The following is a 25,832-nucleotide window of genomic DNA, read 5'->3' on the forward strand; positions in this document are numbered from 1 at the left end:
ACATCTTGAAAGACATGGACGGTGGGACGAGTTTTGAGATGAAGACTCTTAAATTTAATGTGTATAGGTAGGTGTTTATAATTATGATAAATGCCTAAGCACTGATTATAGCTACAGCCAGAATGGCTGTTTAAGCTCAGGCTGTAGTCAGTGGATATTTAGAGGATATGAATCATTTGCCTAGTGCCACCTAAGGTGCCTTAGGGAACCTGAGATGTCTATATCCTGCACCAATGAAGGAGCAGTTGAGAGCCAGGTGGGAAACATCTGGGCTCTAAAATGGAACTAGACACCCATCTGTGGAACACTGAGCTTAAGCAAGGCATATAATAGAAGTTAAGATATTTAGCTATGTAGAAATCTTCAAGTTGCAAACTGAATCATGTCCTAGGGACATCTTAACAACATCTTTCATTGACATCTTTTGCTCTGAACTCACTGCAGCCAAAGCAATAGAGAAAGGGAACTTCCACTGAGTTTCTAGTTGTTTTTTGAGACATTTTCTACCAGTTCTTAACAAATTATAGGAGGTATATGTCATGAATGCATTCAGTTGGCCACTTCTGCATAATCTGTCTTTATAGTTTTCTTCTATGGAAGCAGATGAGCCTTATTCCTTCGATGGGTTACCACCATCTATGCAGCCGAATAAGGGGTATGCCATAACATCATGTGATTGTTGCTAGATCTCCTTTTTGGCTAAACAGCACACTGGAACGATGGATAGAGGGAAAAGCAGAACCCAGAGTACTGATGTGTACAGTGAAAGTGGCAGAGCAAACAAGTGAGAAAGAAAAGCTGCTAAAATTCTGGGAGTAGCCAGGATCGCTTTCCTGATTTTCTGACACCGCATTTCACAACTATCATTAAATGATGTTTTCTTCCTCTTTATAACTCCCCCCTGTCCCCTTGCCTTTGTCATCTGGTTGGTTTACCTAGCCAAATTCTGTTAGGATCCCTTTATGTGTTTTTTTTCTTCTCCATGGTTTCAAAAAGCAATGAAGGTATTTATGAATTGTAAAATGAGGAGGAGGAGGAGCTGTAAAATGATGAAGATTGATTACTCAACAATGACCTCATTTTCCAAATAAAAATCTATCAGATTCTATCAAAGCTAGTTGCTGACCTCAAAGTCCATAGGTTTTCTTATTTTTAATATATTTCCTTCTGTAGATTTGTATTTCTTTATCTGGATAAAATATTGCCTCTTAACTTTATGCCCTTTATAACTCTTTATCATTTCAAAATGGTCTGGTTGAAGCTGGAAAGATTATGTATTTGCAGGTACTACTTAATTAAAGACTGGGCTTTGAAATAATAATGTCAGCTCAGTTCACTAGTGCAGATGAATGGTCTTTGAAAATTAAACAGAAAGGCAAAGAAAGATTTGAAAATAAGTTGCTAGCAAATATTTTCTCTCTTTTTTAGGAAATAATATCAATATTGAGAACAGAATTTTTCTCTGTTTATTTAAGACTTATGCTACCATGTTAATTAGTGCTGCTGGAGAGCAAGTACCAGCCTAAAAAACATACAAATGGTCAATACAGGTCTTTTTAAACAAATAGGTTTTACAGGCCATTCTGCAATATAATTAACCCATAAGCTTTTTCAGGCTGGAAACCATCATCCGTCATAATTTTGTACAGCATTGGGTGTAATAGGAACCTAATCTCATTTCAGGTTCTGGAGCAGATATTTAATTCAATTAGCAAATGCAGATGATGATGACAATAACAGGAAGTTTTCCTGATGGTGGAATGCATGAGTAACAACTGTCTGGGAAGCTCTGCCAGGAGGTTTGCCATCAATACCAAATACTGGCAGCATTGTTCTTCCTATCTAAAGTCAGAAATGAGCAAGTGAAGTGCAATAGCAGAGAATGAAATTTGCCCATAAGGTAAATTACACATCATTTAGGCACCGCTCACACCTTGGAAAGAAGACACTTATCAGGAGTACGAGGCCAGGGATGGGCTGCTTCCCCTTCATTTCATCATGCAGGCATGGGGAGCTGCACGGAAATGAGTGCCTTGTTCCTGCATCATCAGCAACCCCGACGCTTGTGCCACTCACTCAGCTGGGCCCACGTGCCTGCCGGTTAGGTGCCAGGGCAGGAGCAGGAGGTGGGAGGCAGAAATACAGAGCAAGGAACGTGGGACTGATTTGGATACTGGGCTAGGAGGAAGGTGTGCTCTTTCAAAATCACACTATGCTGGTGTGGTTTAATTTCCAACTCTTTCAAAGATCAGATACCATACAGAGTATGGATCCTCAAACAGCGTGTGTTTGAAGTCACATCCCTTTTACTTCAGTTTCACACACAATAACAGGAGTATAATTGGCAAATACTCTGATCTTCAGTCAGTGAATATCCAGAGGATCCTCCATGGTATGCTGTGACTATGCATAGCAGGGTCTCAACATTTTTCCCTTTCTTTCCCTAGAGCTTTCCCCATTTCATTTAATCAATTGAAATCTGATCACGCTCCAAAAGCAACAGGAAAGGTAAATGAATACATGATTCTGAACTCAATCCCCAGGTAACACTGGTGTGGGAGATCTGGAAGGAAGCCAATTAAATGAGTTTATAGACAGAATAGTGCAGCAGCACTCATTTCAGCATCTCTGACAATAACACTTAGAGACGTCTTCCTTACAACTCCTGTCCATGCACCATTGCTAGCAGAGAAAAGCATGCAGAAACTGAAGGAATCCTCCTGTTTTATCTAAAAGGGTGAAACAGAGCACATTCTACCATTCAGTGACTTTTCTATAGGAGTTAACAAAAATCTTCTGAGGACATACCATGCTCTTAGCAGTATCTGATCAATAAATAGGACTTTCTGGCTGATCTATTTACTGTATCTTCATAATTATTTTATATGATTATTTAAGTACTTTCAGCCTCCCAGGTTGTAACATCTTTGTTGCAACCAGTTATTTTAAAGAATTATATCACAAAGATTTCTAGTTATTTAACAATAAAGTATGGATTCTGATGATGTCAGCTAACAGCAGGTGAGCACCAGCATTTTGTTCATGAAACACCCAGCATTGCTAGGAAAGCATTGGATACCTCTTTTCCGTAGCATGAGAATGAACATTGATCACTGTTGACTGTGTATTACCTTCAAGACTCAGAAAAAGTGCCCAAGAGGTGATCGGCAGGTAAAGCATCATCACTGATGGTCACTTCTTTTAATGGGAAGTACATGTTTGAAATTAGAGAACAAAAGATGTATTGTTTTCGGGAGAAAAACTGACAGTGAGCTCAGCTGAAGCTTTATAAAACAAGAGTGGCTGGGCTCAATTAACAGAGTTTATGACAAACACTTGGAGATAAAAATCAAGACGAGGCCTTAATTCAGAAGGGATGTGCATTAAACTCTCATTAGCGTAGTGTCTAGTGGGATCATCTTGGATCAGCTTCAGTATGTCAACAGCATGGGTGCAAACACCTGCGCATCTAGCAGCGCTAAAATCATTGCTAATCAAAATGGCCTATTAAAACTGGAATGAAGATGTATACAGCATTCCTGCAGCCGATGGGCATATCAGAATGTTTTTTCCTTAGTAACTTTAATTTCTGAAAGTGAGAAAAGGACATTGCATCAGTTAACATAAAAACTATATGTAGGCATACAAGTCTCAGAGGCTATATTGTCTCTCAGCATTCTTTGAGACATGTCAAGAACCACCTATGTAAAGGCTAGTCTTGTCTATTGCATGCCTTTTAACTTCAGTCTATCGTGTTGGCAGTTTATTGGACTTTTCTGTTAGTGTTATTTAGTTAGGATGCTATTAGGGTTTCAACTGTTCTAGTTATTTCTAAATCTTAGCGATGACCAAGATCTATGACGTAGAAGAAATAAACTTGCACTTCCCAAATTCTGCAGCTCTTCCCTAGGCAAGGCTGGGTTTTGCGGAGGGGCCAGCGTTCCCAGCAATCAGGTGCTGTGTGCTGTTTGGGCTGTGGCATTTAATGCAGGGGTATCCTGAAGATGAGGCAGCCCAGCCCCGGGGCTCTCGGGAGCATCTGGTCCTGTAATTTTCCCTTTGAAGAACTGGGGAGGATGCAGAAGCGCCCCAGCTGCTATGCAGGGTGGCCTCGGGGCTCACCTGCCGCTTCTCCTCAGGTAGCTGGGCCAGGAAGAGACCCGGTTTCGCCATGGCCTTGGTTTCCCTGTGGCCTTGCTCCCCGCTGCCCTCACAGCCACGCATGGCCTGCTCTGCCTGCACCCCAACCCTGTACCCGCAGCCATGGGAACGCACCCCTCGTTTTCCGTTGTTCCTGCCACCGCTCGCCTCCTCTCTCAGCTAAATATCTCTTCATTTAAAGGCACTGTTAAATGTATCTGTAATTTCCCACTCAATTTCTTCTAAGTGTCCACTTCCATTTTAAAGACGAAGTGACCAAAACTGAGGGCAGTGCTTCAAAGCAGGATATTAATGTAGCAACATCGTATTTTTTACTGTAACAGTTTTTTTACTGTAACATGTTTCCCCTTTCATTCCTGATACAACACCATCTTTTCCTTAAGTTACACTCTCCCCCGCACTCCCCACTTTTTCCACTCGCACAGAGCTGCGGCTACCGGAGCGGCCGGCAAGGGGCCGGGGCTGCCCCGTTCCCCTCGGGAGCCCCCTCCACCGGCCGGTAGCCAGCCGCCCCCTCAGGCCGGAGGGCCCGGAGGCCCGGCCCGGCCCGGCCCGGCCTCGCCTCGTTTCTCCCCGTCTCTCCCCCTCCGCCGGCCGGGCGGGGCTACAGCGCGGCCCCGCCTCCCCACGCCCCCGCCGTCACGGCGGGCCGGGGCGGGAACGGGCCGGGGCCTGTCCGCCCCTCCTCGCTCTGCCGCCGCCGCCCGCCGGGAGCAGGTTCGCCGGGGCCGGGTGAGAGCAGCGGGAGCCCCGCTGGGGCGCCGGGGGGTGTTGGTCGCCTAGCCCGCCCAGGGGAAGGGGCGGTCAGGGCGGTGTCCGGCCGGCCGGGAAGGGGCTGCCAGGCGCGGGGAGCCTGTCGGAGGGCGGCGGGAAGGGCCGCAGCGCCCCGCGGGCCCTCGCTGGGGTCGGGGTCGCCCCTCCCTGGGGCGAGCGGCGCGGCTGTGGCGGGAGGGGGCTGTGGGGCGGGGAGCGCCGGGACGAGGTGGGCGCGGCTGTGGAGTGCGATCGTGGTGTCACCGCCACCCCCTCTGCCCCACAGCCCTCCCCGTGACACCCCCCTGACGTCGTGGCTTTGGGCTTGACGCCGGCCGTGATGCTCCGGGGAGAGACTCGGGGCCTACGGCTGGTGTTTTACGGCAGCTTATGTCGAATTGTAGGGTAGGATGGTCACCTTCGCCGTGTCGAAACGCTCTCCGTGCTATGCCAGATCCGAGGCGAGCAAAGCGTGTCAGCAGGAGGAAGGGAGATTATACAAATCGCCTGTGTAGATAGCGAGCCCGGGCCTGGCGCGTCAGGCCCCTGGCCCGGCGTTATCGCTGCTTTCCTGGTGAACCACTCGCCGCCGCATCAGAAACGGGCGCTTCTTGGAACTGTAGAAGGAAGTGGAAGGTTTCACTCCCCTTTGCATGAAATGCAAGGCATTGCATCTTAATTGAAGCTCGGTGGTAAAATCCCAGGATACTTATTGCCAGAAGGGACGTGCTCACGTGTTGTGACCCCCTCCGCTGATGAGCAAGCCGTGCGAGGGCCGAGAGCCGTGCGAGGGCCGAGAGCCGTGCGAGGGCCGAGAGCCATGCCGGCAGGGCAGCAGAGCCCTCCTGGCCGGTCACCACCTAGGCGCGTGCTCTGCCAGCAGTGCAGCCCTTCTGCTTGGAGCCTGGGGTTTGGTGCAAGTGCTGGTAATAGAAGAGAAGGAAAAGAGGAGGGGGGAAAAACGTTAAAATATGTTAAAATCGAAGAAAGTGATGCTAAATGGTGACATTGTTAAAAACTGTATTTGTGTTCCTTTCTGAAGACATCTCTTGTAGTCTTAGAATATAAAGTAGCACTCTACTTGGTGGCTTACATTGAAGTAATACTCTTCTTGGGGGGGGGTGGGCGAGAGAAAAAAAGAGACTATGAGCTATACGTAGCCATTAGCATCCTGGTAGGCCTCAGAGAGACTCAGCATCCAGTACAATCAGATACTGTGTGAAGGTAACTTCTGCCTTGGTGTACTTGATCTGACCATTTGGTTCAAAGTGAACAAGCTGCCGTTAGGGAGGTTTGGGTGAGAACACGTAGATGTCCTGTGGTTCCGGTCCATCTTTGTTTTCCCATGAGATGTTTGTCTACCAGCAGCACAAGAAACTTGGCACTCTGAAACAGTCATCTTGGGTCTGTTTTCAGCCCTCCTGTTCTTTCCCCAGTTCCAGTACCCAGCGTTCATTTTCCTATTCCTGCTTCATCATCAGGCCTCTAAACGCTTTGTGCGCTCATAGAAAACATAATTCCCTTACTTAAGGCATTTCCCTGAGAACTAATATGTTCTGTTAGGCTTGTGAAACCTATGCGCTTCCTTCACCTAGTTCATTATCAGTATTGGTGTGGATGAATCAGAAAATGATAAGCATATTCTTTTTTTAGCCATATATGCTGAGCCTTGGTGATACATTAGGCCTAATAGTATTTCAGGCTTCTGTAATTTAGTTTTTCCACACTGAGCAGTTCTAAATGCCACCGCTTTAAATTACATCTTCGTTGGACAGAATTGTTTCTAGGGAAAATGACTAAAACACTGACCAGTGGCACAATCTAATAATTTTTTTTCCTTTCTAAAAAAAAAAAATACTTCTAGCTGTTACACAATATAAGCTTGGTTTTGATATGTTTCAGCATGACTAATGTGACAAGGCTGAGGGAATTGGGCAGAATGGAATAGAAAATTACCTTTTGACATCTTTTATGTTAGTGCTGCTGCGATAGAGCGACGTTTTAAATAAACTTCACTTGCTTTTCCCTACCTTATATGGATGTAAGTTTGACTTCTACCTGAAACTAGATGATAAAAGAAAATCTGAAAACTTTTTTTTTTTTTCTTTTAAGAAGGCAGGAAGGATGTAATTTTACTGCTGTTTTGTTTGCATGTTTATTATGCTCCATAGTTGGTTTTGTATTATGGAAGCCCCTAGCCTGCCTTTGTGGGCCAGGTTTCCAGCACATTAGGAGCTGTAAAAGCCCAAAGTAGAAAATATGATCTCTGTCTCTTAATATTTTAGCATAAGGGGAAAAATAGATAAATCCAGAAAAAACTTAACCTCCCTCATCCCCCCTAGAGAAAGTAGTGACAGATTTAATGCTCACCTGTATACTACTAAGTTGCAATGAGTCAGTTATGAGAATCTCTCAGGTGCTGTAGCAGGGAATACTTATCTTACAACGTATAGTCTGCCCTTCATTCCAAGAGCTTTTTTTTTTTTTTAAGATTAATTTTACCTGCTGCAAAGTTACTACTAAAGTCAGCAGCAGATGCTGTCCAAAGATGGTAATGTGTTTTGGGTTGCCTTAGGGAGGTGCCAGTCACTCTGTAGATGCACTTTGTCTCATCTCAGTATTTGGGTGGTAAAACCTACTGAGGTGAAATAGATTGAGCAATGTTATATTGCAGAAATCTTTACTAATCGTGGCTGTTACTATGATACAAATGTTCTGTAGCTAACATTGTGACTGGATGCAAATTTTTTTTTTTTTGCCAGTGTCTTTCAGTAGTTCGTCATTTTTGCCTGTTTTCACCCTGCTTGAAGGATTTTGCACTTTGGCAATAGTTCACAAAGGAAGTCACATTTAGGAGTTGTTTGGGAGAAGCTTTGTTTCTGTGACCTTTATTTAGAAGAAAAAATAGACACATACAAGAAAGCCCCATGACTTGTCTCTGGATATTTAAAGGCATAAAATCTTAATTCAGATCAGATTTAAATTTTCAAGCATGTGGAATGCAGCATGTACTTTTTGCTTTCTGAAAGTTAAGGGTCCATGTAAACATTTCTAGGTTTTGATGCTAAAACGTTGCTTAAACAGTAAAATTATTCTTTAAGGGTTCTTATCCTACTATATATGGTCTAGGTTTATAGGAGAAGGAAAACTCTTAGAATATCTAAATGAGAAAATACAAAATAGATTAGGTGCTTATTAACTGTAGCTGACTGGAGCCTGCAAGGTATTTAGGTGACCACTGATGAGATCTAACATATGCTGTGCTTGTCATGCTGCATCATTTTGGCTTGATGGAGTTTTCAAGAATGGCACTGGGGACCTGCTCGCTGTGGAGTTCCCACTTTCTTGTCTCTGCATCTGGCAGTGATCTGACTGGAAATAGCCAAGGGAAAAGTGGGATTTTTCTATGTCTGACAAACACCTTTCTAGAAAGGTTCATTTTTTGCTTGGGTATGTATGGAATGACAGTGTGATGCAGGAAGCAGTTAATGCAGAAGTTAGGAAAAATACATAGGAATCCTTTGCATTCTTTGAACATCATGTATGTACAGAGAGGTTTTGCTTCAGTGAGTGTAGATGAAGTGTTCTGATTCTTTATTTCATTTGTGCCAGTAGACTCTGTTCTTTGGACTTTCTTCAGTAGCTTGACAAGCCAAGTTGCTGCTAGGTATACTCCCAAAGACAGACATGTTGAGTGGAAAATAAAAGGTACAATCAAAAGCTCACACCTGACTGAAACTTCTAGAGGAACTGAAGACTACCACAGATGCAGCTCCGTTCCAGCTTGAATGCAAAGTGTACTTCCCTCAACTGCAGCAGGTTAATAACTTTCCCATTTTAGAAGTTATGCAGACAGTAATATCAAAATATGTCATGATGGAGTAGGTAAATACTGTGGAAGTGAAAAGGGCTCATATCTATGGAAATTCAGAGTATTGATGAATGCTCCTCTCACCTTGGTATGGAAGGAAGTGGTGTATGTGTCTGGTTTGTTTCTCGGTGGTTGAAACCTAGACTTTGTCAAAGCCGTTAGCAAAACTCCCGCTGACTTCCCAAGAGCTAAGCTATCTGTGTTTTCAGAGGTGTTTGAGTAACTCAGTGCAAACAAGCGAGGGGTGTGTGAGCAGAATTAGGGTGTTTGTTCGGTTCAGACGCCCATGTTGCTGTGAGAATTAGAATGAAGAAGTTATGCACACTTCCCATTTGAAAAAATAATAAACAAATACAAAATTTTACTTCTCTTTAGGCTGTTCAGTTTTGTTTTTTCTTGACTTGGGGAGTTTGTGGTGAACATTGGGAAATGATGAGAGCTGATGGTTGACCCCCCCTTACCTCTCCCTCTGTCTGTTCCCCAGACCAGTAGCTTACCCCGTCACCAACCTGTATTATTAACATGCTCAGGAATAGCATTGCTGGTGGAAGAATTTGTATGGAGTGAAACAGCTGTGAATTTATACTACTATCCTACAAATTTACTATAAATCTCAATTGAAATATGTGTATTGATGCAAAGAATTGTATCAACAATCAGATCTACATGTGCAGCTGAAGAGCTAAACTGTATCCTGTGGATTTTGCAATCTGTCATCTGAGCATCCTCTCATTGTGTTGTTTGGATGCCCAACTATGTAGCTAGAAAGTTGAAAAACTCAAAGTCTTGTGTGTTGTACAATCTGTACATTTGTCAGTATAGTGCAGTGTAACTTGTTTAAAGATACTAACAATTAACTGAAGAAATTTTCAAGGGAAAAAAAAGGAAAGTCAATCACTGCTTTTGTCAAGATTTGAATGAACCATTCTGTGTATATCTCTTGATTGTAATGCTGTTGCTGACAACAGTGTTACAGGCAGCTGTCTAGTGAATACAAATACGAAGGGAGAAAAAACTATCACGAACTCTTTCAGTTAGTTCTGTAGCTGTTCTATGCAAGGTAATTTATTCTTTTGCTGTCTCTTCTCCCAGGCAGCTGCTTTTATTTAATTATTTAATGTTTAACTTTTAACATTAAATATAATATTTAACTAAAAAGTGTTTTTAGTCAATGCTAGCATTGTAGTTAGCATGCTACTAATGTGTCTAGAAATAGTCATGACTTTCAAAAGAAACAAACAATGTCAAAAGTTCTGAGAAATCTTTTTCAGACTAACTTCTTTTAGGTGGTTTCTTTGGATTTTATGCCTATGATTGTATTTTCTGCTAAATTGATGGAATTCCCTTACTTAGTCGATATACCAAGACATAGAGCCATTTATTCGCTATAAAGTTTGCATGGGTTTGGTCTTACAATACAAATTCAATGCAATATTGCCTAGAGTTTCCAAAAAGATCAAGTGTTGTTATGCCAGGTTCGGACCAGATAAGTGGGATTTAGGCTGACTGGCTGACTTCAGACTTTAGTCTGTGACCCAAAATAGCTTGAACCTGCATGTGGTACAGACAAAGACAGGAAACAATACTGCAGAGAGCTAGCATGACTAGCGGGCAGTCGTGCAGCAAGTACGTAGAAGAGTGCAGATACACTCCCTGTCGCCTCATCTGCAATCAGGTTGTTCATTCCTAGAGGATACTTCATGCCCTGAAGACTTCAAGCAGCGTTTGGGACCCTGGTACAGCAGCCATTTCGGAATCGTGCAGGGTTTGTCTCCACAGTAGCAGCAGCAGCTTGTTCATCCAGCATAGGTAATGTAACCTGCAGGGCAGCAGGGATAAGCCTGACCTCTGTAGTTATATCCCTGGTGAAGTCCTGGTGGGATGTTTCGTGGGTCTGACCAGTGCACTGTCTTGGCAGCTCTACTAGAGATCATTTCATATCATAGAGATATGAAAACAGTCACATTATAAAACAACCAGGGTGGTGCTGTGCTGTATTAATACAGGCATTTCCGAAGGTGAAAAAAAAAAATATTTGGAAACAAGTATTTTTAATTTTTTATTTTTTATTTTTAAAAAGAGTTCATAAGAACTTGAGTTTGCAAACTGTAGCTTAGGTGGTATCACACTTGACAAATCACTTGACCTTTTAATTTCTCTCTTTTCTGTTTCAACATTTAAATGTCCTTTCTCCCTCTCCCTGAAACTGAGTTTTAGCAATGTCTGTTAACCAGAAGCTGACAGGCTAGGAGAAGAGGACATTGCTTGGAAGGCATGTGGTTTGGGTTGAACAATGGAATTGTGGGGAACTGGTGAGGTTAAAATGTTGAACCTGTGGAGGTGATGTGCAGGAGATTGGAAAGGATGAAGTTGAGACCAACCACAGCCTGGATGGAGTTGTGGGATTGCGTTGGATGCACATATGCTTGATTAGTCTACATTCTCACTGCAGAACAGATAAATGGCCAGTTTTGATTCTCACTTGTATCTGAAGCTACATCTTGTTAATTTAGATCTAGAGTATCTTTAAGCTTGTGCAGAAATTTGGTCTGTATGGATGGAAAGCAGGCTAAGACATCTCTACTAGTTCACATGCTGCATGCTTGTATGTGTGCACTTTAAGGGCAACTTTATTTGTGAGTATTTGTGTTGTCAGATTTTGACCTTTTTACATAAGATATGATAGTTCTGGGTGCAAAAAACACCCCTAAAATGCATTTGTACACCCAAGTTGTTGAAAACTGAGTTCATGTTGAGAAACATGGCAGCTGAAACAGGATAAAGTGGCAATTCATAGAATTCAGATGAAACTGGTTTACAAGTAAAACTGAATTGATACAAATTATTGGTGTTTAGAAGGAATTGGGTGCCTTCTTCATTCTGATATCTTATGTGATATCCACTGGGAGTTTTTTTCCAGTTTATATATGCTAGGTTGTATTGGTGGGATGGGTGATACATGGTATAGAAATAACCATATAATTGGTTTAGGATATAATTCATCAGAGGATTTGGCATTGACAGAATAAATGTACAGCTTCTTTCTGGAATGGCAACAAATGAAAATGCGTACTTTTTCTTTGCTTACTGTGGAGAAAATATGTAAGAAGTTTGACAAAGTATGTAGTTTCTGAGACATAGCTGCTGTGGAGTAATCGCAGATCTTAAGCCATGTGTATTACTGAGAATCTTAATAGTAAGAGTTATTGTAGGAAGTACAAAAAGGTTGCCATATTCTTATTTAATACTTTTTTAAGAAAGCATTCCCTTAAATTCTGTCCTTGAAGTACTGTGTTTTTGGAGAGGGTAAACATTAGTATATGGAGTTTTCTTTAATCTTTTCCTGTGCATTCTTCTTTAAGATGATGAAGACGGTTGTAAACCAGTGACCAAGACATAACTTTGTTTTCTTGGCGGGGGGTTAGGTTTCCTTCATAGGTGGAGACTGCCTGACTTGTTCCCATCGTGGATGATCTTGACAGCGAATCTACTCAGCCATGTCGTACAGTGCGGGTTTTGGGGATCCTAATCAACTAGCCCAACGCATAACTTCTAATATCCAGAAGATCACACAATGCTGTAAGTTGCAATTATGCATGTTTTATATAAAAATTTAATAATGGTGGTGCCCATGATTTGAGGTTAGTTTCTCAGATTCATTCATGGGAATTCACTCTTTTGACTTCACTTCCTCATTTGACAGGTTTGTGGCACCCCACACAGCAGATCCAGTCCTTCATATGTATGGTTAAGCGTGATCTGTCTTGGGGAAGTATCGTATCACTCTGTATTCACCAAATGAATAAATAATTAGTAAGATGGCTGCTGGTAATAAGCCAGTTTTGTCCTGGCCAGTTAGGTAGGTTGAGATGTTTGCTGAGTAAGGATTGCATCAAATATTTGTTGGAGCTTGAATTGTTTAGCAGGGACAGAAGCTGTGGCCTTGCAGCTTGCCCTTGGAAGTACATAATAGATATGTATATAAGATTGTGCAAGTTTTTTAATATACTTGTGCTTAGATTCATGCCACCTAATTTTTTTAGCCACCTAACTGGAATGTTCAAGTTAGAGGTAAGTTAGGTTTCTGGGGTTTTCAGTCCTTTTCCCTTTCTCTCCATTTTTTCATTATATTTTTAATATGTGTGTGTGTATATATATATAAAGCAAATACTACTTGATCTCACAAATTATGCAAAGTATACCGTTCATCAGAAGGGAGATAGCCCTGAACAGCATATGGCTATGTTTTAGCATGCATGTTTTTAATTATTGTGCATACAGAAATGGGTAATTTTTTATTAAAGCTTCAAATTAATTCTGATCAGTTAAGTATGTCAGTTCTAATAGAAACTTTGATTTTTGTTTCACAAGACAAGTTTTAGGAGTTGGTATTTGTATCACAGATAGTGGCACAGATTGGGATTTTGCCTGTTTTTTCAGCTACATTTTTGTATTTTCTTCCAGAAGATTTTTTTTTGGTTTTTTTTTTTTTTTTAGATCTCAACAGACAGGACAAAAAAAATTGCAATTTTACTTTATTGAAAAGTTTCTGTACATCAGGGTTGTATTTCCTCAACCTGAAATTAACAAACTGGCTCTGTAAAAGCCTGTATGCTTTATTTCTTAAAATCTGCTCAGTGAATTCACTCAGTCTCATGGGTTCTAACTTGGTCTTCCAGAGACACCTGCCAACTCGTGACAGGCACTGAGGGTCCAAGATGTAAAAAAGAAGTCTTGGTTGTGAGGTGAAAACATAAACTGAAATTAGTGGCTGAAACCGGAGCGTTGTGAAGACAGTCACTGAACATAATTAACCATCTTGTGCTGGACTCAGTGAGTCCTTAGTCTCATCCTGCCTCTTCCATATCCTCTCTTGCTTCTGCTGTGTCTGTCTCCCTTTCCCTTATGACAAACAAGGCATACTAAAAGTAAGCTGCCCAGGCTTAGACAGGAGACATGCCACAGGGGTTACCTGCTCTCGTTTCCTTTTTGAAATTTAGGTGGCTAATATTAGAGCAACAGACAGGTGATTCTGGCCTTCGAAGACACAAGTGCAAATGTCTCTTAGCCCCACTGCTGTAAGGCTTCAGAAACATGAGCTTTGCTTTCAAAAACTCAATCCAAGCACTTTTCTTAGACTGGTAGGTACACAGCTGGATTCCATCCTTCGCTCTTCTGTAGATCTGACTAAATTGTAACCACTCAGTTATTCTTGCAGTCCATTCTCCTCTGATAGATTTTATGAGGATCTGGATCCTTTGTGCATGCTGAATGTTTACTGGACTGAGCTCTCTAAGGGTTTATGTACACTTTTCTAGTTATTTTGTTCCCATGTGTGGTACCTGCCCAGCTTTCTGTTGTAAGATGCGAGCTGCAGGAACTTCCAGGTCAAATGGGGAAAAACGTGCAAGCTTAGAGAGCTATAGAGCTAGTCAGCTGCTGAGCACGTGTCTGTTAGACTGCAAGTTTTGACTTGGTGAGGGAGGGAGGGGGAGAGAAACAGGAACCTTGACCCTAAATCCATGTTTTTTCTTCTAAGCAGTTGACTTGATTTTTACACATCTGTCCAGAAATGCTTAGCATTCAGGAGATGTATCACAGAATCACCAAGGTTGGAAAAGACCTTGAAGATCATCTGGTCCAACCATTAACCTCACACTGATCATTCTCAACTACACCATATCCCTAAGCGCTATGTCGACCCTACTCTTAAACACCTCCAGGGATGGGGACTCCACCACCTCCCTGGGCAATCCATTCCAACGCCTAACAACCCGTTCTGTAAAGAAATGCTTCCTAATATCCAGTCTAAACCTTCCCTGGCACAACTTGAGGCCATTCCCTCTTGTCCTGTCGCTTATTACTTGGTTAAAGAGACTCATCCCCAGCTCTCTGCAACCTCCTTTCAGGTAGTTGTAGAGGGCGATGAGGTCTCCCCTCAGCCTCCTCTTCTCCAAACTAAACAACCCCAGTTCCCTCAGCTGCTCCTCTTACCACATGTGCTCCAGACCCTTCACCAGCTTCGTTGCCCTTCTCTGGACACGCTCGAGTAATTCAATGTCCTTTTTGTAGTGAGGGGCCCAAAACTGAACACAGGAATCGAGGTGCGGCCTCACCAGTGCCGAGTACAGGGGTAAGATCACTTCCCTGTCCCTGCTGGCCACACTATTTCTGATACAAGCCAGGATGCCATTGGCCTTCTTGGCCACCTGGGCACACTGCTGGCTCATGTTCAGCCGGCTGTCAATCAACACCCCCAGGTCCCTCTCTGACTGGCAGCTCTCCAGCCACTCCTCCCCAAGCCTGTAGCGCTGCTGGGGGTTGTTGTGGCCCAAGTGCAGCACCCGGCATTTGGCCTTATTGAAACTCCTACAGTTGGCCTTAGCCCATCGCTCCAGCCTGTCCAGATCTCTCTACAGAGCCTCCCTACCCTCGAGCCAATCAACACTCCCACCCAACTTGGTGTCATCTGCAAACTTACTGAGGGTGCATTCGATCCCCTCGTCTAGATCATCAATAAAGATGTTAAACAGGAGGGGCCCCAAACCCGAGCCCTGGGGGACACCACTTGTGACTGGCCACCAACCGGATTTAAGTCCATTCACCACAACTCTTTGGGCCCGGCCATCCAGCCAGTTTTTAACCCAGCAAAGCGTGTGCCCATCCAAGCCGCGAGCAGCCAGTTTTGCCAGGAGAATGCTGTGGGAAACGGTGTCAAAAGCCTTACTGAAGTCAAGGTAAACAACATCCACAGCCTTTCCCTCATCCAGTAAGCAGGTCACCCTATCGTAGAAGGAGATCAGGTTTGTCAAGCAGGACCTGCCTTTCATAAACCCATGCTGACTGGGCCTGATCATCTGGTTGTCCTGCATGTGTTGTATGATGGTACTCAGGATGAGCTGCTCCATCAGCTTCCCGGGCACTGAAGTCAAGCTGACAGGCCTGTAATTTCCCGGATCATCCTTCTGACCCTTCTTATAGATGGGCGTCACATTGGCCAGTTTCCAATCTGTCAGGACCTCCCCGGTCGACATGTGTGCCAACACATCTGAAATCTTCTTGGTTAACCTAGAGTTCTGTAGATACTCTGGTTTTCAGAGTGAGATTAATAGAGTAAGAGAGTTTTGCTTCAGATTACTGATTTCAGGAGGTCCCTCAAAACTAATTCACGTTTCTGCTAACATGCAAGCAAACTGTGAGTACTACTACTACTACAGAGATATAGATGAGCTACAGATTACTTGAAAGAATGCTGGATCTTCCAGCGAGAAGCTGGCCCTTTAACTTGTGGTCAAAATACAGAAGGACTTCCCGAATTGGACAACACTGTGCTGCCGAGATTTCACAATACACCAGAGCTTTATAGGAAGCAGCACTGGTCTGAACAACAGTCTGTACTGTAACATTTCTTCAAGGTTGAATTATTACAGCCATCTCCTCCAAGTAATAAATTTGATCTGGTTCTTGATTAACTTTTTAATAGGGCATACATATAAAAGATAAAATACATCACATTTCATAGTGCATCCACATGATGCTGCTGTCACATTAAGACCTGTGATCCTTACCTCTCTTCTTTCCTAGTTCAGGTAGCCCACTGTTACTGATTGACAAGCAAAGCTCATCTCTGTGCTGGTTTAGCACACCAGTAATTAAATCCTTTGCAAGATAGTGTTCTTTTTGGTTTGGGTTGTTCTGTGGTAATGGAGATACAAATATATTTGTATCACTTAACAGCTGGATTAGTTTAGCTTTTAACTCGAAAGAAGGGATTCTATTGATCTAATCATCCAGTTGATTGTTTTGTTGAAGATGTGTTAAGAGTTGTAAATTGATTCTGCCTTGCCTGAACTACTGGTGAACTACTACAGTACATGCTATCTGTAGTGGGATGTTTGAGTTTCTTTGGAGGAGAGGGGGTTGGTGGGTCATTTTTTAGGACCTTGAAGATACAATTGAGCTAGCTAATAGGAAGCAGCATACACTGCTGTCCACACTCTGAGCTCTCTTGGAAACTTAAGCTGGGAGGGCACCTCTGTGTTTGGGATCTGAAGCCCCAGAGCCTTCTGTGAAAAGACGTTTTTTTCAGCTGTTCTTTAAACAAGGATCCATGCTCTGTTTTGCGTTTCCAGCATTTGTGCAGAAATAAGTGATTATAGCGTCCCTTAGGAACATCTAGGGAAGGATTCTACCTTCCTCAGCCTGAAACTCATGTTTTGCTTATCAGCAACATCTCCAAGCTGAGTAGGGAACTAGTCTGCGGAGCATTTCTCCCTACCTTTTGTTAAAACTATTCAACTGAGCAGCTGGATTGCAAAACTCAAGGCTCTTCTTGATATCCGATACAGAGCGGCAGGCCTCAGGCAGGAGAGGAAGAGTTAGGCTCTCAGATCCACTCCTAAGCATGTTTGAAGAATCCACGTGATTCTCTTTGAGCAGTGCTGTAAAACCTGGGCAGCCTGAATCACATGTGCTTGAATGAGCTGCAGTGTTGTGTGTTGAACCGTGGTGAGGTCAGCGATGCCTGCGAGCTGTGTCTCGCTGGTTTGGTTTCAGGTCCGTGTTAACTGTGATGAGAAGCAGATCTGCAGACAGCTAGGGGAAATTCAGATTTAAATAATAAAATCAGAGAAGTGTATAATTAATTTTGGCACCTCTTAGGTTTAGGGAGCTGCTGAATTTTTGTTACTAGAACGCAACTTATGATTAAGGTTCACAAGTCTGTCTGTCCGAAATCTGGTCCAAAGTAACTGTAATTCTCATTCCAGGCCTATCTTATATCTGATCATAAAAAATAGATGACATACATTGTGTTGGACTTCTGAAATATGATTTTAAAGGTGGTTGAGGTTTGTCCCCAACTTTCTGGATGCGGAGAACAGAATATAAGGACTGATGCAGGGTGTAGAGCTCCAACCTGTCTGGGCTTTGCAGATGAAGAACCTATTATCAAGGTGTTTTAATCAGTGTTTACTGAAGGAGCAGTAGTTCCAGAACTGGGTTTCATAGGTTACACTCTCACTTATGTGGCAGCTTAATGGCAGCTGCTATTAACTTGAGAGAAATCTCAGTGCCTTCCTTGAATATTTCCTTGAAATATTTCCTGTTGGTCACTCATTTACAACAACTGGATAGACGAGGAATGAGTGTGATGCACAGAAACAAGATGAGCTAAGCAAAACATATTTCTTTGTTACAAAACAAGTCCTGCCTTCTTACAAATCTGTATTTATACCAGGCATGTTCATTTACCATACTAGGGATGTGTCTAGAAGTATGAGAGCACTGAGTCTATATTGTGATTTTTTTTTTCTTTTTTCTCTCTTCTCCTTTTCTTGAAGAGAGTGTAGCAAACTGTACAAGAAGAAATATGATCTTTCAGCAAACAGAAAGATGAAAGTAGAATAAGTAAAACAAACAAGCCTAATTTAAAAGCTTTAAAATAGGTTAATTTCAGATTTCTTACAGCTGTGAAGAAGAGGCAGAACAGTTCTTTGAAATCTGACAGTTTTGTGCATTTTAAAGAATTGATTCTCTGTGTGTAGCAAAAAGAGAGAGAGCATTTTGTTTAAAAAGATGTTCCTAAGAGGGAGCAAAATGGGAGTTGCATTCATCTGCAGGGACAGCTCCAGAGCTGTAAGAGTAGGAAGGATATGGTTAGAGGAGTAGGGGCCTCTTCTACTCAGCTGGAAAGATTTGACTGGTGTCTCTGACAGGAACTGTGCAAGAAGTAGTAACCAGTCATGTTTTTTCCTCCCCTCACATACTTCTCAAGTCTCTCTCCCACATGTAGGTCACTGAGGAAGAAGGCTTGTATGCCTTTGTTTTGGTTTGCTCCTAATATTTTCTTTGTAGCTACTGAATATGTCACTCAGAGCAATCCCTGAAGAAAAGCAAGAACGATACAGGCTACATAGATAACTATCATGTCTCCACTGGCATCTTAAGTTGGGGTTTGGGAGCTGTTAGCTTAGAGGCAGTTTAGAATACTGCCTTTTGCTTGGAAACACAGAACAAAGCCTGGCGTTGATAAAGTACACCCAGTCTTTGAGTTTTAGAGAATTTCTGGTTTGCAAACTGTAATCAGTTACAGAACCTGTGGTAACTGAGGTGAGGCATTCGTATTCCCTCCCTAGCTCTCCCTTCCCAACTCCTCCAGTTTATAGAGGTTGTGGCAGGATTTTGTGCAGTGGTAGTTGCAAAGTCAGTAAGAATGGCATAATCTACCCTTGCTCAGTATTGGCAAGGTCAGTGATATTTGACTTGTTCATGCACACTGAAAATCAGCCCAGCTGGAGAAACATATGCTCTGAGTTCTGCAAGATAACAAAAATAAAATAAAATTCAGTAGCCACATATGGCTAGATGGAGTCTGTCTGGCTTTGAGAGATTCTTTCTCATAAGGACTCTTGCTTTCTGCTGACTTTCTTTTCTGTTCGTTAAGGTGGAACAAGCATCAATTCATACAGAGCACATTCCCAGAAGGTCAGCTTCAGCCCGCCAAGATCCCTCTGTCATATGATACCTCTCCTGTGACAGCAAGTTTGTCCAATTTCTGTTGCATCCCAGATTTTCTATAAGCCACTATTTTCACTGAATGTTGTTAAAATAGGAGTTGAATTACATCCATCATATGACTTTCCCTTTCACTTTATGTAACTGTAGAAAATCATAAACATAGATTAAACCCTGGAGAATAATAGAATTCTGATATATGCCTTTTTGTTGTGGTTTAAGCCCAGAAGCTAGCTAAAACATTCATCTATAACAGGCTGAAACATTCATGAAGAACTGTGTCTGCCAGTATGTTTGTAACACCAGCAGGTTTGCATGATTCTTCTTTAGTTAAAGGAGGATACAGATGGGCAAGTAAAAAGTAAATGAAATCGCTGAGATGTTGAAATCAGAGCCTGTATGAAAACAAAATTCTGTTTTGTCTATATTTAAAGTGCGGTTTTGTACAGGTGTGGTTTTAAAGCAAATAGCCTTAAAGTAGAGTTTGATGAGACTTTTAACAATGATATTGTCAGAAATTTCAAGTTGGCTGCAGTTAACCAGAATTTAACTTTGTGGGAACATACTAGTTGGAACAGATCTTTTTTTTATTATTGTTGCTGTTTTCAGGAAGATTTCTTGGATTTAGCATGAAGTTTCAGTAAAACCTGGAAAAGGCTGTTTATTTAGGGGTTTTAAGCACCCATTATGGTCCTCCACGTTCCATTTTTGTGGGCTTTTCCAAGGCTGAGGAATTCAACTTGAATCTGCTATATCAAATTTATAACCTCAGTATGGAGGGTAACAGGAGGAGAAATTCAGATATATCGGGCCTTTCTAAATGCCTGTCTTTCTGCAAGGAGGTGAAGTCGTGAAGCCCACAGTTCTAGAAATAAACTTTCTGAAAACTTCAAGCATGAATTATTTGCATGCTGTTCCTTAAACGCTTTGTTCTATGTAAAGTAGAATATATATTTAAGGTACTATGCCTCACAGATTTGTTCATGAATTTGGAGAGTTCTTTTAATACTTTTGTGTTTTGTCTTGTTTGTTAAAAATATTCTGGCTCTATGGGAAATGACATATGAAACTGTGTCTTACATGGATAACATTGCACAATAGGGACAGGGATTTATTTATGCTAGTGGCAGAATAGAGTGAAAAATGGGTCTTCCATGTACAGAGTGCTTTTTGTGTTAGTATGTGCAGAAAAGGGAGAATTTTCTGTGTTCTACACTGTTTTGCTCTGCCTTAGTTAACTAGTCTGGGGGTGGTGGGGACAGAAGAGGTCTGTAAATTAAGCCATCTTAGTTTGAAAGTGGTTTAAATAGCAATTGTAAAACCACTGTGCAATTTATAAATACAAGGTGATCAGTGAAGGCATCCACAATTTGTCTGCAACTGTTGCTTTTGCTGATGGAGCAAGTATAAATAGACTCACCTAGACAAGATAACTTTTGCAAACCAGCCTGCATTTGCAGCAGAGAGGGGAAGGGATGTGACCAGGGTCCTCATGTTCCTTCCAGTCTCTGAAGAGTTAAATTTCAGAGCCTAAGGTACTTAAAATACCTATTGCAGTTCAATTCTGTTGGATTTTCCAATTTTCAGACAGAAGAAGAGGAGTTTGCATGGCAGTTTGATTTTCTAGAGAGCCTTCTATCACATCTGCTATATAACTGCTGTGCAGGAGGCTGCACTCCAGTTAGGGCTCAGAATAAACCCAGGTCAGTGGTTGATTGCGAGTGACCCCTGGAGTGACAGCTATTTGCTTGTGTTGGCCAGTCTGTGATGGTCAACTTCCATGTCTTCTTCCATGTTAGATCCTTAGTTTCCTGACCTCGTGTAAAAAAAAAAAAAAAAAAAAAGAAGCTTGCTTCATGTAGGTGAGTTGGATTTATGGTGTTTGTGCAGTTACTATTTACTGCAATATCATGCATCATTTTCATAACTTAATAAACTATTGGTATTCTTTAGAGAAATGTTCAAACTTTGGGGTTTCAGGGAGTTACCAGGGATGGTTTAGGATATGAATATAAAGTGACTGTATCTTGATTTGTTGACTTTCCCTTGGCTGAGCTGTAATAATTGGTCACATGATCAGTTATTGTGCACTTAAACAATGTGTATTTAGTGTGCTCTATGCCCACATTAGAAGAACAGGCACTACTTCTATCTGACTTCACATTGTCCTTGAAAGACCGTTATAGATGGTAGTACACTAGCATGAAATAATTACAGCAGCACTGAAAAAAACTGAAGGCAGATCCTGGACTCCAGACATTGTTGCTGATGTTCCTGGTCACTTGGGGGCATGATTCTTTTTAGAAATGCTAGAAGCTCTAATAAAATCCAACAGGAAGGGGTACAAGACTTGGTGTTTTCCCACTCTTCCATGCTTAACAAGTCTTTAGTCCTTTAGAGCTCTGAGGACAATCTTCATCCCCATCCTCATTTTATTTTCTCCTTCCCACACATAGTTCATTTATTGTTTCTCTATGCCAATGTATTGTCCTGTTTTAGAATATCAGCGTTATATATTAAGACAGAATAAAGCAAATGACTTAAAACCAAATTACTGAAGTTTTCAGATACTTGATTCCAATTAGGTGAGCTCTTGGGTGTGGGGGTGCTTTTTACTAAGCTGAGGTCTTTTGGCTGGTGTCCTGGATTTGATTCCTCTAGTGAGCCATCACTTTTGGTTAAAGTAGGGTTAGCAATGCATACAGTACTGTGGTGTTGTGATGTATTTAAAATTTTGGTGAGTGTGAACTACACCAGTAGCTTTCAACAGGTGCTTAACACTCATACAGAAAACTTCAGTCTTCTGAATTTATTGCAACTACATTAGGTTGCTGTGTGTAACAACTTTTACAAAAGATTGATCCAGGAATGTTTCCTGCAGCATCTGTCCATCTTTAGTCAAGTACCCTCAGTTGAAGTGCAGTAGGAAAACACATAGAATTGGATTTGAATAAAATGAGGAAGTCTATTGTCCCCAGGCAAAAGCGGTTTGCACTGGTGTAATTTTTACAAATACTTCTTCTATTCCCATAACCTGTTCTGAAGTGACTCTGAAGTTTATTAGATTCCACACAATCTGTAACTGGATGTGCTGTGTGTTGTCTCACTTGTTCAGCTGGAAACAAGTAGGAGATTTCTTCATAATTACCCAACCAGTGGCAGCGCATGTAAAGTCTTTGACGAAGTGTTTCTAAGTGGTGACTGTACTGCTGTTGTATTCACTACTTACTTGCCGTATGAAGCCGTAGCTGAGCCTGAGCCTCATGTGGAGCAGACTTTGCATTTGGTGTGTGCAAAGGAATGCTTCTCTGATTCTGTTTATGCTGCTTGGGCTCAGGAGCTAGAAAGATGGCTCAAAATCAATGGCTTTAAATCCCCATTGTTAGTTTTAGTCCTGTGAACCTTAGGCAATGACTAAAACCCTGTCTGTCCCCTTTTTAAGTAAAAGACAGTGGCATGGGGGGGACCCTCACCATTACAGTTAATATTCAGGAGCAGCTGATTGGAACAGTGCTCCTCTTCTTCCTGTGACAGGTCCCAAGCCCTGCTGTTCTGTAAGGCAGGTTTCATTGTACTCGTCCTGCCCGCTTGTCTGGTTCTTGTCCTCTGCAGTACAATGACTCCGTGCTTGTTGCTCCTGTTGCTGCCGGTGTTTTTTCCACGCACACCCAATGGGTACTGCATTTCTTGTGGAAGCATTAGACCGTAGCTTCATGAAGCTGGGCAATGTGGTGGGTCTGGCTTGGACTTGTAGCACAGAAGGAAACTGCTGCTGCATGGCTGTAATGCAATCTTGTGTGATCCAAGGTAGAAGTGAGATTTCAGGCTGCAAAGGGGTAATAAGCAGCACACATTAAACATATTTCCCCCCCCCTCCCCAATGTCATGCTTCTGTGTTGTGGCCTTCTTTTTAGAACTCTGTGGATTGTGTGTTGATTCACCTCCCTCTCCAGCTGTAAAGCTGCAACAAGCTTGGTCATGGCCACTTGAGAGTTTAAAGTTTGGTTTTCCAAATGTTAAATAGAATGGAGGTTGAGATAGGAGGACAGCTGACTGTAGGTAACCTGCGAAAGCTTCTCTCATGTAGCTGGAGTTACTGGTAAGTGTTCCAAAGGAGGATCATCCTCAGTTTCCCTTGTCTCGTGCTAGGGATGAATGTGACGCTTGGATGCTTCTCAGTCCTGCCAGAGAAGGTGGGTGACCTACAGTCTGGTCTTCATTTACCTCCTCTTAGTTAGTTCTGTGCTTTTCAAACATTAGGATTTTACTGAAGGGTTTGGGGTTTTTTTCATCTTTTGTTCTGCAACAATACTGTTATAGTGATTACTAATTCTCAGTTGGGGATAACATTGTTTGCTCCTATGTTCTTAGAGGCAAGAAGTTGTTAACATTTTGGTCTTTAACTTATTATTTGTATCTTTATTTTAAGTTTGAAACGTCCTATGTGATTTTAAACATTTACATGTTCAAGGAACAGAACCAGAAGTTATGTCAACATGGATTTACTTGCAGTAATGGAACAGCTTTGCAGAGCTGGCTGAAGAACAAGGAAAGATGAGGAGAAAGGAGATGAAACTGTCCTCTTTCCCAGCCAAAAGCCAGCTGTTAAGCAAGGATAGTGTGTGATCCAATATGTGAAATATATTTTTGTCTATGGAAAAAATAGTATGTATTGCAGATCTGGCCAGAACATGTTTCTCAAATACTCCTACCTGTTAAAAAATGTAAATATTTCTACTGTATATTTCACTATTCCTGTAACTCATGTAGAGAAAAGGAGGCCTTTTATATGAGACTGTATTACTATTTATTTCTGTGCCCCTTTTTTTGTTCTCTTTAGCTAGAGGGAGAGTTTCCATTGATGGAAATGGAACCACTGTTTGGCTTAGTAAAAGTAAATATGAGCTGACTCTGAAATAATTTTCCCTGTAGGAATTCAGGTTAGGTCTTAATTGTTTCTCTGGCTCATCATTAACCATGTCTGACCTGTTCCTGAGCATGTGACTGGTCTGAGAGTAGCTGAGTAGCTTTCATGAGCTACTAGTTATGTATTATGAGATCTAGATCAGGAATGCCGCAAAGAAAAGCGTAAAGTCTTCTTACTAATATAGCATTGCTTCTTTCTAATACAAGATTCATTTTCAGGTGGAAAAAGTGAGATTCTTTTCTTTTGCATGCGAGAAGCAGTTGGAGAAAAGGTGTTTTGCTTTTGTGGTGTGCTTCCTGTGCTGCCGGGTTCCCAAGGTGGACTTGCCTTCTGCAGTGGCTCATTGCCAGCCCACAGCTGACAGGGTGCTGCTCCTGCAGGGTTGCAGTATGAGCCTTGAAAGATCTGTTGATCTTCATTATATGCAAACATCTACCCTGATCTTCAGTGTAGAAGTGGCTGCAGGAGTTAGCACGCCTCTGACAGAGGCTGTTGCCATATCCTGGTGACTTCGGTGAAGAATGCCATGTGCACACAGTGTGTGCCCTTCTGCAGCTCCTGAGCAAAGTCCAGCAGCTAGCTGTACATACCCAAGGAACCTGAGCTAAAGTGTTGGGCTGAAATGGATTAAAATCATGCACAAGATACAATCAGGCCCTGTTATAGGATTGGTAATGCCCTGAAGGACAGGAGGGACCTCTGATAGTTGTATTACTCCTGTCTTTCAGAGCTCCTCAGGAAATTGGAAGAATCAGGAAGTGAGGAAGGGAAAAGCCATAAAGGGTGTGGTAACCTAGGAACCTATTAAAACTGTGCTCTGATCTTTGGTCCCTGACTGTTACCAGTGTGTTTACAGCGCAAACCTAGGACTTTGTGAGTTGGGCCTAAGCTTTGGCTCTCTGGGACGCTTGAGCATTACTGATGGATCGAGAAGCATCAAAGCAGCTGGCCAGGTGCCTTGACGTGCCAGCCTGGACTCCCTGCACAGGGGCAAAAGCTAGTTGAATGAGAGAGGCACCCTTATAAATACCACCATCAGCAGTGAAGCCAGGAACTTGGGGGCCTCTGTTTTATGAAAAGTAATCCCAGGTTTCCAGCAGCTTTTCTCCCCTTTCAGTGCCAAGACCCTCTCTTTGCTTGTTTCCCAAACGGGGCAGAGGAAGCAGCCAACAGAGTTGTTTCTACAGCCTAACCTTCAGGAGGAGAGACTAAGGCTACCCTGCTTTTTCCTTAAGGAAGAGACTTTCATCTAAGAAGTTTTGAAGCCAGTTCTTTGAATCAAATTCTGTAAGATCTCTGTGTGTACATGTGAGGGAACAAGGCATTTCACCTCCGTGATCCAGGCAGTAATGTCTTAAAGTCTATTTTAAATGTTGTTTTTATCAATAAAGCTGTACAAGTTCATGAGTTTGGACAAATGTTTGTGGTTTAGGAGGTTTTCTGGCTTGTTTTTTTACAGATTTCTTATTGTAGGTACTACTCTTTCAGACATTTGATACAATTTTAGCCTGTATACACTCCAATATGTTTATATTAATGTGATGGAGTACAAAGGATCGATTTCTTTAACTCATCAACCTGCAGGTATGTACTGTAAATCAAGAT

The 25,832-nt window shown here is 42.2% G+C and overlaps 1 protein-coding gene across 2 annotated transcripts in view; it reads left to right on the plus strand.

Annotated features, from left to right (window-relative positions):
• Positions 1-4,787: 4,787 nt before the first annotated feature.
• Positions 4,788-25,832, plus strand: part of STX7 (syntaxin 7) — a 37,576-nt gene continuing 16,531 nt past the window's right edge. The window contains exons 1-2 of one of the 2 annotated variants that reach the window (XM_074819075.1): positions 4,788-4,890; positions 12,200-12,364. In XM_074819075.1, coding sequence (XP_074675176.1) covers positions 12,283-12,364 — 82 coding nt within the window. In that variant the 5' untranslated portion in view covers positions 4,788-4,890; positions 12,200-12,282. Of the gene's footprint in view, positions 4,894-12,199; positions 12,365-25,832 lie in introns of both variants that reach the window. The other variant, XM_074819077.1, reaches the window with a different exon arrangement.

Source organism: Strix aluco, chromosome 3 (assembly GCF_031877795.1).
Source record: "Strix aluco isolate bStrAlu1 chromosome 3, bStrAlu1.hap1, whole genome shotgun sequence".
Classification (NCBI taxonomy): domain Eukaryota; kingdom Metazoa; phylum Chordata; class Aves; order Strigiformes; family Strigidae; genus Strix; species Strix aluco.